The sequence below is a fragment of the Panulirus ornatus genome, chromosome 16 (assembly GCF_036320965.1).
Source record: "Panulirus ornatus isolate Po-2019 chromosome 16, ASM3632096v1, whole genome shotgun sequence".
NCBI lineage: Eukaryota > Metazoa > Arthropoda > Malacostraca > Decapoda > Palinuridae > Panulirus > Panulirus ornatus.
In genome coordinates, this window is record NC_092239.1 from 26,266,415 (window position 1) to 26,284,757 (window position 18,343).

Consider the following 18,343-nt stretch of genomic DNA (forward strand, 5'->3'; position numbering starts at 1 on the left):
AGGTGGTAGCAGGTATGGTGTAGCACCACGTGCTGAGGTGGTAGCAGGTATGGTGTAGCACCACGTGCTGAGGTAACAACAGGTGTGGTGTAGCTGTCATGGTATAGCATCATGTGCTGAGGTGGTAGCAGGTATGGTGTAGCACCACGTGCTGAGGTGGTAGCAGGTATGGTGTAGCACCACGTGCTGAGGTAACAACAGGTGTGGTGTAGCTGTCATGGTATAGCATCATGTGCTGAGGTGGTAGCAGGTATGGTGTAGCACCACGTGCTGAGGTGGTAGCAGGTATGGTGTAGCATCACGTGCTGAGGTAACAACAGGTGTGGTGTAGCAGGTATGGAGTAGCACCACGTGCTGAGGTAACAGCAGGTGTGGTGTAGCTGTCATGGTGTAGCATCATGTGCTGAGGTGGTAGCAGGTATGGTGTAGCATTACGTGCTGAGGTAACAACAGGTGTGGTATAGCAGGTATGGAATAGCATTACGTGCTGAGGTAATAATAGGTGTGGAGTTTACCTTGGTGTCGTAGTTGTAGCCGAGCATGGTGGTCATCCTGAAGGGGTTGTTGAAGGAGAGGTCCACATCCAGGAATCTCTTTCGAAACAGGTCTAGCGCGAACCTGTGGAGGAGACCTGAAGTTATACCTGGTACAGGTCAAGTGCAAAACTGTGGAGACTTGTAGTTATACTTGGACCCAAGAACTAGAGGGTGGGACCTGTGATTAGGCCTCGACCTAAGAACTTGTGGGTCAAACCTATGGACATCCCTGGGTTGAAGAACCTGTGGATTAGACCTCGTACAGTCAAAAACAAGAGCAACAACAAATAACATCGATGCCCCCTGGATCTGATGGCCGTCAAACTGAGCAATGTTCCAGTCGTTTCCGTGTAGTTGGTACTACAGATTATTACATCATGGATCATAGAATCTTTTCCTCGTGGCATAAATCTTTGAAACAAAATCCGAAAAAATGCAGTTGTATTGAATCAAGATGAACAAATGTAGTTTACTTCTTCTCAATACTCGTATTAAAGATATTTTCATCATGCACGTAATGAGAGAACTTTGAAAAGCTAAAGGATGAAGTGTCATTTACCAGACGTTAAGCGGTTAAGAGATAGAATGATAACAAGGCAAAAAGGTTGACAAATGCCATTCGAAAATCGGATGATTTTGGTGAGAAATACATTTGAACACTGATGCACATCATTATCCTGCTCAGAGGGAATTATCAGAAGAATGTATGCTAAATTCTTTATACTTTTGAGCCTTTGGTCAACAAATATGAATCTGAATTCAAAATATTGATGTTTGAATCAGACTTGAAGTTCTACAATCAATATTTGATGCGCATTTGCCCTGCCTCAGAGTTTGGTTGAGTTAAACAATATTTGAGTAAATGCAATGAAAGTAAGGGTTGAATGCCGACCAAATGATCCTAAAATGCACAGCACTGTTGCACAATCACCAGGTGAAGGATGAAAAAATATATCTCTATGATCTCCATTATACCGACACTTATTTCCAACGCTCAGTATTCATAATCCAACGATGCAATGATAACAGTCTAGTTGTCTTTTTAACATTGATATTAGTGAGGAAGTAATGCACTGATTACCTGAAGTAGAACTGCAACGTTGGTTTTGGAAATGTTCGTCTTAGATCTCTGCCAGATTTTCAGATATTCTTTCATTGTTGTATAATTCAATTCTTTTTTATCGTTTTCCCTTTTTGTTTTGTAAATATTCATGTATACCTCACTACCTCACTCACAAACGCAAGAAAGTTTTCAGTACAACAGATAGCAGACGACAGGACAACTGAAGTACCTGGTAAGTCTATCATGAAAAGTATCTTCACTGCTTTAGTGGTTGCTTGTCTATCTTGTGTCCTGTCATTGCCAAATAAGGACAGTAGGCATACATGAGGAGACCCAGGAAAACATATCAAAAACCTTTGCCATTTGTTTCAAAATGGCAAGTGTAACGACACTTTTTGCTAACGGTATTCATCAGTTCTAACCTGAATGGTATACATGTGGTTGGACCTGGGTTCAAGAAGCAGTTGGTGGGACCTGTGGTTATACCGAGGCACAGAAAACTGTGCGTGAGGCCTATGATCGCATCAGAACCACAGAAGAATTTCGAATTGGCATTGTCATGTCATGAGCAAGTAAAGTTGGCAAACTGGCTCTAGTGACGTCTGACCCAGACAAAATGTTACTTGAATGGATCTGAAAATATCTGATCGTGCAAAAGATGTTACTTATTCATATCAGACAACAGGTTGTCTGTAGCTCATAGACTTGGTGATGTCATCTGAAAGGCTCTGACAATACCCATCCCATCACCTAAAACAGACTGAATTCATTATCACCTGCACTTGTGTCACGACTTGTACTTGACTGAGTTTGTCAGTACCTGTACTATGACCACCTGCTGCTGAATGTATCAGTAACTGTTATAGGACATGAACCCGTAACTGGCAGAACCTGTATTAAGAACCGGGCTATAATTCCTGGGTTTATTTCCTCAAGTCTTTACTCTAGCCTTAGTATCTAAATCCACACTTACCACTTAATGAATATCAATACACCATGTATCAAGTACTTTTTTTATGGGCGTATGTAGGTAGATGGGTTGCTACACACAATTAAAAAAGGATCTTTACTATTTCGTTTTGATTATTTATGACAACGGAGGATGGCATTTGACAAATGTTACTGACCATGATACACATTGGTAGTCCTGCTTTCCTGATAGTGTGTGATCATTTGTCAAAATGTATGTTTCTTCTGAACGTTTCTTCTGAATGCTACCTAATTGGTTATACTTAATAGCGGATGAAGACGTTGGACTATGACAGTAGATAATCCATGTGTGAACATATACTGAGAACACTGTGTAGCGTAATTGTTAATGTTGAAAACATGTTTATCATTTTAATATATCAGCATTGTCACGTAATCTTAAATTGACTATCATTTACGTTATGAAACAATAAAGTCTGATAGAATATTGGCAACTTCCGAAACTAAATGCCCGTTGCTGCAAGGTGATTATACAGACATGAAATGATATGGAGATAAAATGATATGGAAATAAAATGATACAGACATGAAATGATATGGAAATAAAAGAACCGAAATGAATAATTCAGGGAGCAGCCGAGAGAGTTGGGCATGGCTGCCGGACAGTTAAGACTGGATGTGTCATGGCTGGATGTATTGGCGTTGTACCGAATGCATGTAACAATATGTGGACAGAACCCAATCGTATCACTTGTGAATCATATATTTCTTGCATAGACGAGTATGTTTATATATCTAATGCAAAGTAAACAATATTGGGCGATCACTTTTAGTGTATTGTTATTTGGTGTAACTCCCCCTGCTTCTATGACAGTTAACTCAGCCCTCAAGACATGGATGTCACCAATACGGTTGTCAGGTGTCATCCGGCTGGGCTTCGCAGATTTTCCCAAGCCTCTAGCGATGACCCTAGCGCGACTACGATGGCCATTCTGAGGCATTTTTTCTGTCATGTCTGTCCACACGAACTCGATTGTGTCCAGGGATATGGGTGGACGGAGTTTAGAGTTGCCTCGGGGTGTTACCTAAACCTCACCTTTACAACCCGATGGGTATGGATGGAGCTGTTGTTTTGGAAGTGGTAAAATGATGATGGCTCAGGTAAGAGCATTGCCTTCAGGCAGGGAATATCATATCCAGGGTCCATATCAGCGAGCTTCCCTACACCATCTATCTGCATGAATCCACCCAAACAATTCCGCGCTGACTTACAACTCCTCCTCCTACACACCACATGTAACAATAACGACTCTGATAGTCCACCATACACAAAGCTTACCTGTGTAGAGGAACAAACTATACCTGAGAATCCGTAAATATCGTCTGCTTGATAAACAAAAAGTATATAAAAATACGTGGCTATTACGCTGTGGAGCTCATCACGTTTCGAAACAAGAATGGCATACTTCGAACTAGGAAGAAGAGGAAAATGTCATGTGCAGTTTCAACGTCCGAAGCGTGCAACATTTCTATGATAAAAATAATGATTACAAGTGTATAGAATAATCGTGTATTGTATGGTATATCCTCACTTCCTGTGATTTTTCATATTCCTCTGTGACAACCTGTTCCTTAATTGTCAAGTCTATATCTCTCCATGTGCGTGAAACATGTAGAAATATACAGTTTTCACTAAAGTAAAAGAAACGTATTATTCTAAGTTTCGATGAATATCACTATCAATGGAAGCTATCATAGTAATCAGAAGACGTACCTCTCAAGCATGTTTACCAACCTTGCTGAGACAACAGAGGTTGTATTGTTCAATTTGACATTCATCAGTCCCAACGGCAAAGATAATTTTTTGATTGTGTGTATATATTGGCTTAGACTTCGAATCTGACTAAATGTAATGTGAAGCCCTACGCTTAAAACTGGAAAGCAGGACAAAAATTAATTGACAACTTTGACACCAACTTTGTTGTTCAGGAAAGGAGCTTTCCAGATAAAGGAAGACATATAGATGTATGTGTTGGAGAGGAGGGGTAGTAATGGCAGACATACAGTGATGTAATGACCAATGACTGGCCACACAAGAGATCAAGTGACTCGTTGAGAGACTGCGTGGTGGGAGGGAAGTCTAGATATGAGAAATACCAATGGTTGTTTGTATGTCTACACCTGTGGTCGAGCACATACTGTGTCAACCACACCACGAGCTGCACTAGGGCGAGAGCCAACTTACCTGATCTTGGTGTCCCTCTCTGTGGTGCTGTCAATGGCATACAGGACGCCGCAGGTGATGAACAACTCGCCGAACTTGTGGTGGTTCACAGAGATGTTCCAGCTGTACTCCACCTGCTCCATCACCGCCAGGCATGACCGATGGGGGAAGAAATGTTATGTAGTCAAGTGGCTGCCGCAGACGAGAGCCTGATAACCCCTTACCCTCACAAAAGAGTTCTTGTATCAAAGCCAACAAGAAGCACTACACGTTCCTCCGTCTTATTGTGTGCTGCAGAAAACAACCCTCCGACATTTCCCAGTTAATCATCTAATCATGTCACCCTCCTCACACCCTTCCTTCTGTGCACACAGTTCCCCATCACCTACACCATCCACCATAAAACATTCACACACTATCTACGTACAATGGCCTTAGAATTTATAGATCCAAATAACAATTTAAAGAGTGTCGAACAACATAAAATCTTCCTAGCGTATACTTAGAGTGAAGTGAAATGGAATGGACAAACCTAAGCTGAATATATGAAAATCATACAGACGTGTACTGAAGAAATATGCCAAATTTACCTTCTTGAATATAAAGCATATAATGATAGTATAGATTAGCATTTATGTTTATAATGACAATATAAAGCTTGCTATACTTTAAACTTTAATTTTTCAGAACAATATAAACAACAGTTGTGGGTAATACAGACTTACTGGTGAGTATAAAATGCATACAACATAAAATCTAAACAGGTACGTGAAGGCCTTGAGGTGACTAGCTCATTTCCAAATGAATGAAGTTGGCAACAGAAGAATGAAAGAATTCAAAGGAGGTAACGAATATAGTACACAGACACTGGTGATCACTAGCCTTGTGTATGTACAATGAAACACATCCTTGAGGCTTGGATGAGTATAATTCAAAACAAATTAAAACAAAGCAGTACGATGCAGAGTATCTGGTATTAGAAATGCTCCTAGAAAGTGCTCCCGACTAGCACTCAAAGTTAAGATGTGGTGTTGACATATAACAAGGTACTAGTTTCGTAAACACGTAAATTTTTCCCATGGTTTCGTGGTCTGTTAACACATGTGTCTACAGACTGGAGTTGAAAATTTTATTTTTTAATGAGTGTGGCTCCTCGTACTGCACTGGATCCATTAGCAGCTATACGTCAGTTCTTTGACAACAAACTTTTCATAAACGATCTGTAAAATCCAGCAATTCCTATAAAACTGCAGATCTGCCAGGCATTTGTCAGAACCGGATGATGGTAACATATTATTTCCTATATGGCGTAAAAATTTTACCTCTGCGGAAAACACTTGATTTAATTTTTAACAGTTTATAAAGATTCTATTCTTGGTACTTGGCATTACTATCACATCCTCCACACAGCAGGAATGTGCTTGAAATCATTCATTCAGAGCCGCAATTCCATGTTCCAGAAAAATTATGGACCAAACACAAGCCAAAAAGTTTTATAGACCCGAAATTGACCTTGTAGGACTGGTAATGTTGTCACTTCCATGTACTCTTCAGCGATTGAGATTTACCAGGAACCTTGTGCCAGGTCAATATTCATTACCTAGTCTCTAAATGTAAATTAGAGACTCAAGCTTATATCCACAAATTTTCTTGTAAAGACAGCAAGATCAGAAAGTATTTTCCATTCATTCCTTCCTGTATGATATTCATGTCGGTATGTAGTTTTTTTTATGCATTCATATGTAGTTTTTCTTCTCAGTTGTTTTCATGCCGACAGATACTCCTTAGGAAGTGGTGGATGATGTGGACTCTTCTGCTTTACTCTCCGGTCTCCATATACTGAGATGAGGAATTCAGAATATTAGTAATGTCTTCCAGTTTAAATCTTAAGTCTTATATAATTTGTATTTCCCATGCGGCAGCCTCAGCCTTGTGAAATCGACAACTCGTTCTCCACACCAACAGAAGTGGCTGTTCTAATGGTAGACGCTTTGTTGAGTTATCATATCAATTAACGTCACTATGATCTGTTATTCGTAATGATAACCTGAGATTGAGGCCATCTGTATGTTGTTGTGTACATGGGATAGGTACCGTCCTGAAGAGGTATAAATTAAGTTTTATCTGTACTGGGTCAACTTTCTTCAGTCAGAGTTAAAATCTTTCTAAACTTTTAGGACACATGACAGACTAATTCTAGACTCTGCTACCTCATTATAGGCTTCTAATCTGTCCAGAGACACTCCAGTTTTGATAAGTACGAACACTGTCGTGCAGGTTTTACATTTTAACATATGGATGATTCTAAATTCCATGAATTATGAATGAATGAGTACTTTAACTATAGAAACAGTTAAATATATCATGATGACTTCTGTGTTACAGTTGATACAGCAAAAGTCAGTCTCTTGACTAAACTGGTTTCTAGATCTGATGTCCCGCTTACTTGAACAATCGGCCACAATTGTTACGGTACCAGGAAGCACAACGTCGTCTCCAATGACAAAATAAGCCTTCAGTTTAGCTTCACCTATACGACAAATTATTTCATTTTGCCTGCAAAACTTAATATGGCTCCAGAATAAATCTTCATTCTGATCGGTTCCAAAATGCATCAGTTATATATCCTGCGATAATCCAGCAAGTAAGGTCTAATTTTACTACACTAACACCAGAGGCTAAAAATACCTGTAAAGGCTAATTGTTTATAGAAGCTTTAACCATTAATTCGTTGATCTTTCAGCCTTACTTTGTAGATTCGTCATAATATCCTCATTTGCAGTATTGGGAGAATAATCGATTACATAACGATTATTCTTGGTAGCTTCCTCATCAACTGGGCAAATTTTGACACGGATATCCTCTAATGTTCCCCAACTTGTAGTGCGCTTACCACAAGTGATATGCGAGTCCCGACCAGATGATCAGCCGTCCACCAGTAAATAAAAAGACGTATCATTATATTCATATACCAGTGTTGAACAGCTTAATTCACACATGCCTCCCTTTTATCAAATGACAGAATTTACTGTAGTTCAGAGTATTTCACCATGTTGGAGTTAATATCTTAGAGGCAAGACGATGATGAAGTGGAGGAAAGACAATCTAATGTCATTATACAGTAAGGGTGTCGAGGACTGCATACCGCTGTTGTAACAGTTCATATGTATTCTGGGACTCTGAAAGATACTAACGGGTGTATTGGATTTGCTGTCAAACCTGATCCTAAATGCTTCTTCGCATGACTCTCCCCAAATATGAATGTTGCGCGGTGAGATTCAGGCGAAGTACCTCAAGAGTCATGATCATAGCTGCCACTCACCTTGAGCGACCAAGGGTCTATCTTCATGACCACAGTGCTGTTGGAATCCGGTAGGCCATAGATCGCCCAGAGGCCGTTGTCATCGGTGTTGAGGTCGATGTAGTCCCTGCCGGTGCTGTAGAGGTAGTTGTTGCCCTCCGTCGCCACCTCTGGTACGTTCACCGACCTGGTGTTGCCAGAGGTGAGGTCATACCGAATTATGCTCTGATGACCTTGCTGCTGGTAGTAGAACGACCCGTTGTAGATCACGTGGGAGTTGCCCTGGAGGGAAACCAAAGAGAGTGATGAGGAAGGTAGGCATCACGTGAAAGTAACATCTAAAAGAAACCAACCAAAACATAGCTCATCGTAGCCAACCAAACTGTTACTCCTTCCTTTAGGGGTGGCCAAGGAATGGGTACCTGGAGGAAATAATAAAAATAAAAAGGAGGCGCACGCCTGTGTACACACACACACACACGCACACACACACACACACACACACACACACACACACACACACACACACACACACACACACACACACACACACACACACACACACACACACACACACACATACACACACACACACGCACACACACACACACACACACACACACACACACACACACACACACACACACACACACACACACACACACACACACACACACACACACACATACACACACACACACATACAGACACACACACACACACACACACACACACACACACACACACACACACACACACACACACATACACACACACACACGCACACACACACACACACACACACACACACACACACACACACACACACACACACACATACACACACACACACACACACGCACATACACACACACACACATACAGACACACACACACACACACACACACACACACACACACACACACACACACACACACATAGCGTAAACAACATGACACGGACATATTTCTTTGGTCTTTGGACCGTTGCCGTTGTAACCTAGCTGACCACAACGACTCAATAACAACTTCATCGAGGGTCAGAGTGGCGATCATTTGACCGACGTCCGTCATCACAACCACCTTGTACCAACCAGTACAGTACACATACAAGAACCGTCCTATACCTACTGCTGTGGAATGTAATAAACAATTCATGAACAAGCACACAGTTTAGCAAACACATAGGTTAGTTTTCCCACAGCTATGTCAAAATATTTTTGTAACGCAACCAACGTGAAAATATTCATCACTTACTGTTCATCATTAAATGAATATGTCAACACAGTAATATTGTATTTCAACCGTTTGTATGTCATTTGATGTGCACGAGTAAATACATAATATATGACAATGTGAACTCCTGCACTTAACCAAGATGTCACTTTACATCACTTGATATTGATCATTAGATACATAATGTATGTCAGGTCAACCAGTTTGCAACTTTAATCACGTAATATTCAACGAATCACCACCAAATGTATAATGTATAAGCCATACAATTTGCTCTGTAAGACTACCAGAACTATGTAGATAAACTTCATTCATTTGCGTATCTACCTTGATCTTAAGCTCTTCTGTGATAGATTAACTGGTAAATATTATGACCCCCAAACCCTCCTCCGTTATATAATTCCTCAACTCATATATTCAGCCGATCGGTAGTCTGAATTCGGAAAGCCTTTGTATATTTATCTATATTTACACACAAACACATACAAATGGGAAGATATCGTTTTTCAGATCGAATGCCCAAATCATTACCATCCTCAGCAAAACAGAAGTCTTAGATACTGAACATGTAAAGGATATCGAAGCAACAAATATTGTGAGAGTTTGACTTGGGACAAAAAGTATTAAGAATTAATGTTCAGTAGTGTCACTGTGAGTACATATGCAGATGGTAAAATACTGACCATAGTTTACTCAGAAATACTCCAAAAATACTCTAAAAACTTATTTGTGTACTAACTACCTTATGACTGTTATTCTTACTACGATGGGAGAGCAGTTTGTGACCTTTACACTGCCTGAATCAAGAAAATTGGAATATAGTAAATGTTACTTGGGTAACTGGTCCAAGTTAGTGTAGACAGCAACTCAGAAGAGGCAGTCAAGTTATACCTGCTTAACAAAGTTGTTTCATTTTTCTCTTCTTTTTAATTTGATATTAGCTATAAATGGATTTAGATAAGAGAGAACATCAAGATGAGGCAGTTATGACAAAATCCACATAAAGGAAACAAGATGAAGGGATAAAACATAGAACGCCAGATAACAAACGTTTACAGATGTCGGTTGACGTAATATGTATAAGAAAAAAAAATACCGGATCAGAGATCAACATGACCACATATGGAAGTAAAGAAATGAAAGAATTAATCTAAAGATCATGAGGACCGTCATGAAATGAAAGGTAATCAGGGAATTAAGAAATGAGATAAATGATCGTCAGCACAGACTGACATCATTCGAGAGGGTTGGTAAAGCAAGTAACCAGAGGAATGGAGATAGCACGACTGAAGGGCGGGAGAAGTCTGCAGTAGTTATCTTAGATGTTTTAGAGGCTTTTGAACAAGAGGATATACCCATAACACTGAGTATAGATAGTGATGAAAATGAGGAGGGAGGGTGCAGTTTCTGGGGCTGGGCAACGGACACGGGGCATGTTAACCGATACAGTGGGACAGGAACCTAGGGACAGTGATATTGAGGTACCCAGGGCACCAAGTGAAACTGTAGATGAAATAATATACACTGTCAGTGACAGAACAACATACACTGTCAGCGTCAGAACAATATACACCGTCAGTGGCAGAACAATAAACATTGTCAGCGACAGATGAACATACACTGTCAGCGACAGAACGATGCGCACTGTCAGCGCTAGAACAATATACACTGTCAGTACAATATACGCTGTTAGTTCCAGAACAATATACACTGTCAGCGCCAGAACAATATACACTGTCAGTGACGGAACAATATACACCGTTGGTGACTAAGCAAATAGCAAAATTCATGATCCGGTAATGAGGATTCCAGAAAGGTGCAGAGCATACAGAGTCAATGCTTATAGAGAAAGTCAAAGGCTTAGATGATGATGAACCAAAGCAGACGGACATAGCTGCAAAGGTGGGTGACACCTAGATGAGAAAGATTAATTAACCAGGAAGGTTAATTTTGATTATTTTTGAACCAGATGAAGAACATGCAACAGACAAAGAAAGAAAAAACAGTATTCATTGATGGGTTACTAGAGGTAATAGGGTCAGCAGATGTAATGCTTGTGATAAAGGAAAGAAGAGCTGATAGTTACACTCAACACGAAGAGACGACCAATCATGATTACTTTTGATGAAGTCATTTAGCCAGAAGGTGCTAATATGGACTAAGAAGCTCAAATGCAAGGTGGAATTCGGTAGTACATTCATCAAGCGTGACAGATTAAGGCAAAAGAGGGGAAAAACAAAGATCATAGTCAGAGAGCAAATGAGGCAAGAGGGCAGACCACTCCTGACAGCTCTACAGAGAGGTCGGGAATATTAGGCGATAGAGATGGTAGACAGAGGCTAATGGATTAGTAGGACATAGCACAGAGCTGGAATCTAGGGATCGTATAAGGGAAAACTTACCCTATATTGTTAGAGTTGTGAAAACAAAGTTTACTTTGGAGAAAAGACCTCACCTTTCCTGTGGTACATGAAAGTATCGAGGGGAAGAGAAGCTACAGGAGATTCAGCCCAATGAATAAGAATTAACCTAAGTTCCAGGAAACGGAAGCAGACGACCCATCCAGACGATATGTAATGGCTAGGGTATCATTAGGTAGGAAGTGCATTGTGGTGTTGATGGTATATAATCCTTTAAAGAATTTTATCAATCCAGGGCAAATATACACTGATAACAATGATGACACTATCAGAACGGTACAGGAAATAGAAAAACATGCACTTCTCGGAGAAGGTTATATAGTGACAATAGCGGATTTCATTTATAAGGAGACATACTAGCAGAAATTGGATTCTCGTGGTATTAGGGAATCGTGAACCAAAAGTTCCTAGGATGTGTTCAGCAATCATTTCCATGCTAGTATATCAGTGAACACAGTCAAACGAGGGGGGCTGATTCACTTTCATTACTAGATCTTATTTTCACATAGACTACCATGAATATTGAAGATATCGTGTATGATACACCACTTGGAAAAAGTGATCATGTAATGCTTAGGTTTGATAACACTGATCAACAAATTTTGACTAATTTCATGTTTCTGAGATGAAATGTGTTTCCGTTTATGGATTTTGGAACGATACACACGAAAATGATCGTAAAACACTCAATTGGTTATGGTTTCCAAGAAACGGTCACTGTTTTACGTTTATACATATATTACTCACTATACTGATGACACAGTCAGTGGCTTACCTCGATGAAACCGCGACTCCTCTTTACCTGTCGCTTGTATTGTACAAGCCCTAAAGCATGTCTTCTTACTGCCCATTTCCTAATACGAAGACAACAGGTTTTTCAAAAGTTTCTTGCAGTTTTCAGCCATTATATGTCCTAGAAAGTTGGTTGCTACCAGCCGGAAAGCATTCGTCTTTGAAGGACGCGCGACCTATGGAATTTCTTATCGAGGTATCTTATGCTAGCCCATTGTGATCCACAGCCTTGACGAAGCTCTTCATAAATCCCAGTGTGATGTGCAAAGGCGGGAACAAGATCTTCCTGGATTCTACCAGCGGTAGGTGTTGTATGTTCTTTGTTCCTGGCCCCAGTGACTGTCTAGAAGCCGATTCCCTCATGCTGTGATGGAAAGTCTTTCTCAACTTTCCCATTCACAAGAAACAGTTAACGTCGTGTTGCCCTGGTGCAGACCAATCAAGATAGCAACAACATTCAAGCCTCCAGAATACTGTTTCAAGATGTTATATGATTTCTTCATATGGACTGCATTCCTAACTGGAATTGACGGCAACACGATGCCAGAGCAGTGGTAGACTCAGATCTAACGAGTCTATATACAGTCTTCACTCTGACAAAAGAATAGAATTGTTATAATCATTACAGGCGACGAGTTTACCCTCTATCGTAAAGAATGGAATAAAGTCTTTCTGGCGGGAACAAAACACAAACAATGTCACATTTTATCTAGGAGATTCCGCTGTTGTAATTTCGAGCCCAACAATTACGCCTTACTCTTCGATAGTTTCAGATCTCTAACAAGGTCGTCTAATTCATTCTGCGTGATCCTGTATGGTTCAGCAGACGTCACGTTAGGTACGAAATCAGAATCTTTTAAAGGTGAGGGCTCACATTTTACACAAATATCGTCATTCTGTTCGTCCGATAACTAGTTACTGGCCATCTCTCCTACTTACATACGTATACTTATGGATATATCTCTTTTTAAACCAGGTATTCCGAATCACCGGTCCTTTTGCAGCATACAAATGTAAAAGCTCTTCACCATTTCCATTTACAACGCTGCACACCCCATGTACACCAATTATTCCATCAACTGACACATTACTCTCCTTTGCATTCAAATCACCCATCACTATAACCCTGTCTCGTGCATAAAAACTACTAACACACTCACTCAGCTGCTTCTAAAACACTTGCCTCTCATGATCTTTCTTCTCATGCCCAGGTTCACAGGTACCAAGGATCACCCATCTCTCTCCATCCACTTTCAGTTTTACTCATATCATTGTAGAGTTTACTTTCTTACACTCTATCACATACTAACACAACTGTTTCAGGAGTAGTGCTACTCCTTCCTTTCCTATTGTCCTCTCACCAACCCCAGACTTTACTCCATCCTTGTATTTTAACATTCTAAAAGGGGAAACAAAAGAAGGAGTCACGCGGGGAATGCTGATCCTCCTAGAAGGCTCAGATTGGGGTGTCTAAATGTATGTGGATGAGAAAAAAGGAGAGATAGATAGTTTGTTTGAGGAAAGGAACCTGGATGTTTTGGCTCTGAGTGAAACGAAGCTCAAGTGTAAAGGGGAAGAGTTGTTTGGGAATGTCTTGGGAGTAAAGTCAGGGGTTAGTGAGAGGACAAGAGCAAGGGAAGGAGCAGCAATACTCCTGAAACAGAAGTGGTGGTAGTATGTGATAGAGAGAAAGTAAACTAGATTGATATGGGTAAAGCTGTAAGTGGATGGAGAGAGATGGGTGATTATTGGTACATATGCACCTGGCCATGAGAAGAAAGATCATGAGAGGCAAGTGTTTTGGTAGCAGCTGAGTGAGTGAGTTAGTAGTTTTGATGCACGGGACCGAGTTATAGTGTTGGGTGATTTGAATGCAAAGGTGAGTAATGTGGTAGTTGAGGGAATAATTAGTGTACATGGGGCGTTCAGTGTTGTAAATGGAAATGGTGAAGAGCTTGTAGATTTATGTGCTGAAAAAGGACTGTTGATTGGGAATACCTGGTTTAAAAAGAGAGATATACATAAGTATCCGTATGTAAGTGGGAGAGATGGCCAGAGAGCGTTATTGGATTGTATCAATTGATAGGCGCGCGAAAGAGAGACTTTTGTATGTTAATGTGCTGAGAGGTGCAACTGGAGGGATGTCTGATCATTATCTTGTGGAGGCAAAGCTGAAGATTTGTAGAGGTTTTCAGAAAAGAAGAGAGAATGTTCGGGTGAAGAGAGTGGTGAGAGTAAGTGAGCTTGGGAAGGAGACTTGTGTGAGGAAGTACCAGGAGGGACTGAGTACAGAATGAAAAAATGTGAGAACAAAGGACGTAAGGGAGGTGGGGGAAAGAATGGGATGTATTTAGGGATGCAATGATGGCTTGCGCAAAAGATCCCTCTGGCATGAGAAGCGTGGGAGGTGGGCAGATTAGAAAAGGTAGTGTGTGGGGGGTTGAGAAAGTAAGATTATTAGTTAAAGAGAAGAGAGAGGAAATTTGACGATTTTTGCAGTGAAATAATGCAAATGAGTGGGAGATGAATAAAAGAAAGAGGCAAGAGGTCAAAAGAAAGGCGCAAGAGGTGAAAAAGAGGGCAAATGAGAGTTAGGGTGAGAGAGTATCATCAAATTTGAGGAAGAATAAAAAGATGTTTTGGAAGGAGGTAAACAGAGTGCGTAAGACAAGGGAACAAATGGAAACATCAGTGAAGGGGTCAAATGTGGAGGTGATAACAAGTAGTGCTGACGTGAGAAGGAGATGGAGTGAGTACTTTGAAGGTTTGTTGAATGTGTTTGATGATAGAGTGGCAGATATAGAGTGTTTTGGTCGAGGTGGTGTGCAAAGTGAGATGGTTAGGGAAAATGCTTTAGTAAATAGAGAAGCGGTAGTAAAAGCTTTGCGGAAGATGAAAGCCGGCAAGGCAGCGGGTTTGGATGGTATTGCAATGGAATTTGTTAAAAAAAGGCGATGACTGTAATGTTGACTGGTTGGTAAGGTTATCTATTGTATGTATGTCTCATGGTGAGGTACCTGAGGATTGGCGGAATGCTTGCATAGTGCCATTGTACAAAGGCAAAGGGGATAAAGGTAAGTGCTCAAATTACAGAGGTATAAGTTTGTTGATTAATCCCGGGAAATTATATGGGAGGGTATTGATTGAGAGGGTGAAGGCATGTACAGAGCATTAGATTGGGGAAGAGCAGTGTGGTTTCAGAAGTGGTAGAGGATGTTTGGTTCATGTGTTTGCTTTGAAGAATATATGTGAGAAATACTTAGAAGAGCAAATGGATTTGTATTTAGCATTTATGGATCTGGAGAAGGCATATGATAGAGTTGATAAAGATGCTCTATGGAAGGTATTAAGAATATATGGTGTTGGAGGTAAGTTGTTAGAAGCAGTGAAAAGTTTTTATCGAGGATGTAAGGCATGTGTACGTGTGGGAAGAGAGGAAAGTGATTGGTTCTCAGTGAATGTAGGTTTGCGGCAGGGGTGTGTGATGTCTCCATGGCTGTTTAATTTATTTAGGGATGGGGTTGTTAGGGAGGTGAATGCAAGAGTTTTGGAAAGACGGGCAAGTATGCAATCTGTTGTAGATAAGAGAGCTTGGGAAGTGAGTCAGTTTTTGTTCGCTGATGATACAACGCTGATGGCTGATTCATGTGAGAAACTGCAGAAGCTGGTGACTGAGTTTGGTAAAATGTGTGAAAGAAGAAAGTTAAGAGTAAATGTGAATAAGAGTAAGGTTATTAGGTACAGTAGGGTTGAGGGTCAAGTCAATTGGGAGGTAAGTTTGAATGGAGAAAAACTGGAGGAATTAAAGTGTTTTAGATATCTGGGAGTGGATCTGGCAGCGGATGGAACCATGGAAGCGGAAGTGAATCATAGTGTGGGGGAGGGGGCGATAATTTTGGGAGCCGTGAAGAATGTTTGGAAGTCGAGAACATTATCTCGGAAAGCAAAAATGGCTATCTTTGAAGGAATAGTTATTCCAACAATGTTGTATGGTTGCGAGGCGTGGGCTATGGATAAAGTTGTCTGTAGGAGGGTGAATGTACTGGAAATGAGATGTTTGAGGACAATATGTGGTGTGAGGTGGTTTGATCGAGTAAGTAATGAAAGGGTAAGAGAGATCTGTGGAAATAAAAGAGTGTGGTTGAGAGAGCAGAAGAGGGTGTTTTGAAATGGTTTGGTCACATGGAGAGAATGAGTGAGGAAAGATTGACCAAGAGGATATATGTATCGGAGGTGGAGGGAACGAGGAGAAGTGGGAGACCAAATTGGAGGTTTAAAGATGGAGAGAAAAAGATTTTGAGTGATCGGGGCCTGAACATGCAGGAGGGTGAAAGGCGTGCAAGGAATAGAGTGAATTGGAACGATGTGGTATACCGGAGGTATATATATATATATATTCCTATGAGTCCACGGGGAAAATGAAACACGAAAAGTTCCCAAGTGCACTTTCGTGTAATAATCACATCATCAGGAGAGACACAAGAGAGAAATATAACAGTCAGTTGATATACATCGAAGAGACGAAGCTAGGACGCTATTTGGTAAACATGTGATTGTCCAAAGCATACAATGAGCGTTCATAAACTTATCATTTTAAAAATCTTATCAACAATAAAGTTATCTAATTTGTACAGACCATCACTAACACTAAGATTATAACTCTTTGTGTTTTTAATAATAGAAGATTCAATGATATTTGTCTTCGTAATAGAGTTAGAGTTAACAACTGAGATGGCGTTACTCCAGTCAATACAATGATCATAGTTTTTAACATGATTAAACAAGGCATTTGATTCTTGTCCGGTTCTTATGCTCTATTCATGTTGCTTAAGTCTAACAGAAAGATCCTTACCAGTCTGACCAACATAAAATTTATCACAGTTTCCAGAAGGAACTTTATAGATGCAACCAAGAGAATCTTCTGGTGAATTCCTGATTAAGATATTCCTTATAGTATTATTGTTGCTAAAGGCAACATTTACATTAAAGGATTTGAGCAACATGGGAACCAAAGTGAAATTATTATTAAAAGGGAGAACTAAAATATAATATATATATATATATATATATATATATATATATATATATATATATATATATATTTTTTTTTTTTTTTTTTTTTGCTTTGTCGCTGTCTCCCGCGTTTGCGAGGTAGCGCAAGGAAACAGACGAAAGAAATGTCCCAACCCACCCCCATACACATGTATATACATACGTCCACACACGCACATATACATACCTACACAGCTTTCCATGGTTTACCCCAGACGCTTCACATGCCTTGATTCAATCCACTGACAGCACGTCAACCCCGGTATACCACATCGCTCCAATTCACTCTATTCCTTGCCCTCCTTTCACCCTCCTGCATGTTCAGGCCCCGATCACACAAAATCTTTTTCACTCCCTCTTTCCACCTCCAATTTGGTCTCCCTCTTCTCCTCGTTCCCTCCACCTCCGACACATATATTCTCTTGGTCAATCTTTCCTCACTCATTCTCTCCATGTGCCCGAACCATTTCAAACCACCCTCTTCTGCTCTCTCAACCACGCTCTTTTTATTTCCACACACCTCTCTTACCCGTACGTTACTTACTCGATCAAACCACCTCACACCACACATTGTCCTCAAACATCTCATTTCCAGCACATCCATCCTCCTGCGCACAACTCTATCCATAGCCCACGCCTCGGCACCATACAACATTGTTGGAACCACTATTCTTTCAAACATACCCATTTTTGCTTTCCGAGATAATGTTCTCGACTTCCACACATTATTCAAGGCCCCCAGAATTTTCGCCCCCTCCCCCACCCTATGATCCACTTCCGCTTCCATGG

The 18,343-nt window shown here is 40.5% G+C and overlaps 1 protein-coding gene across 1 annotated transcript in view; it reads right to left on the minus strand.

Moving 5' to 3' along the window:
• The window catches only part of LOC139753915 (uncharacterized), a 330,432-nt gene that overhangs the window by 17,840 nt on the left and 294,249 nt on the right, over positions 1 to 18,343 (minus strand). Inside the window, exons 11-13 of the mRNA XM_071670874.1 lie at positions 8,076 to 8,336; positions 4,775 to 4,887; positions 516 to 618 (exon numbers count right to left, since the gene is read on the minus strand). Of these exons, the coding sequence (XP_071526975.1) occupies positions 516 to 618; positions 4,775 to 4,887; positions 8,076 to 8,336 (477 nt within the window). The remainder of the gene's footprint in view (positions 1 to 515; positions 619 to 4,774; positions 4,888 to 8,075; positions 8,337 to 18,343) is intronic.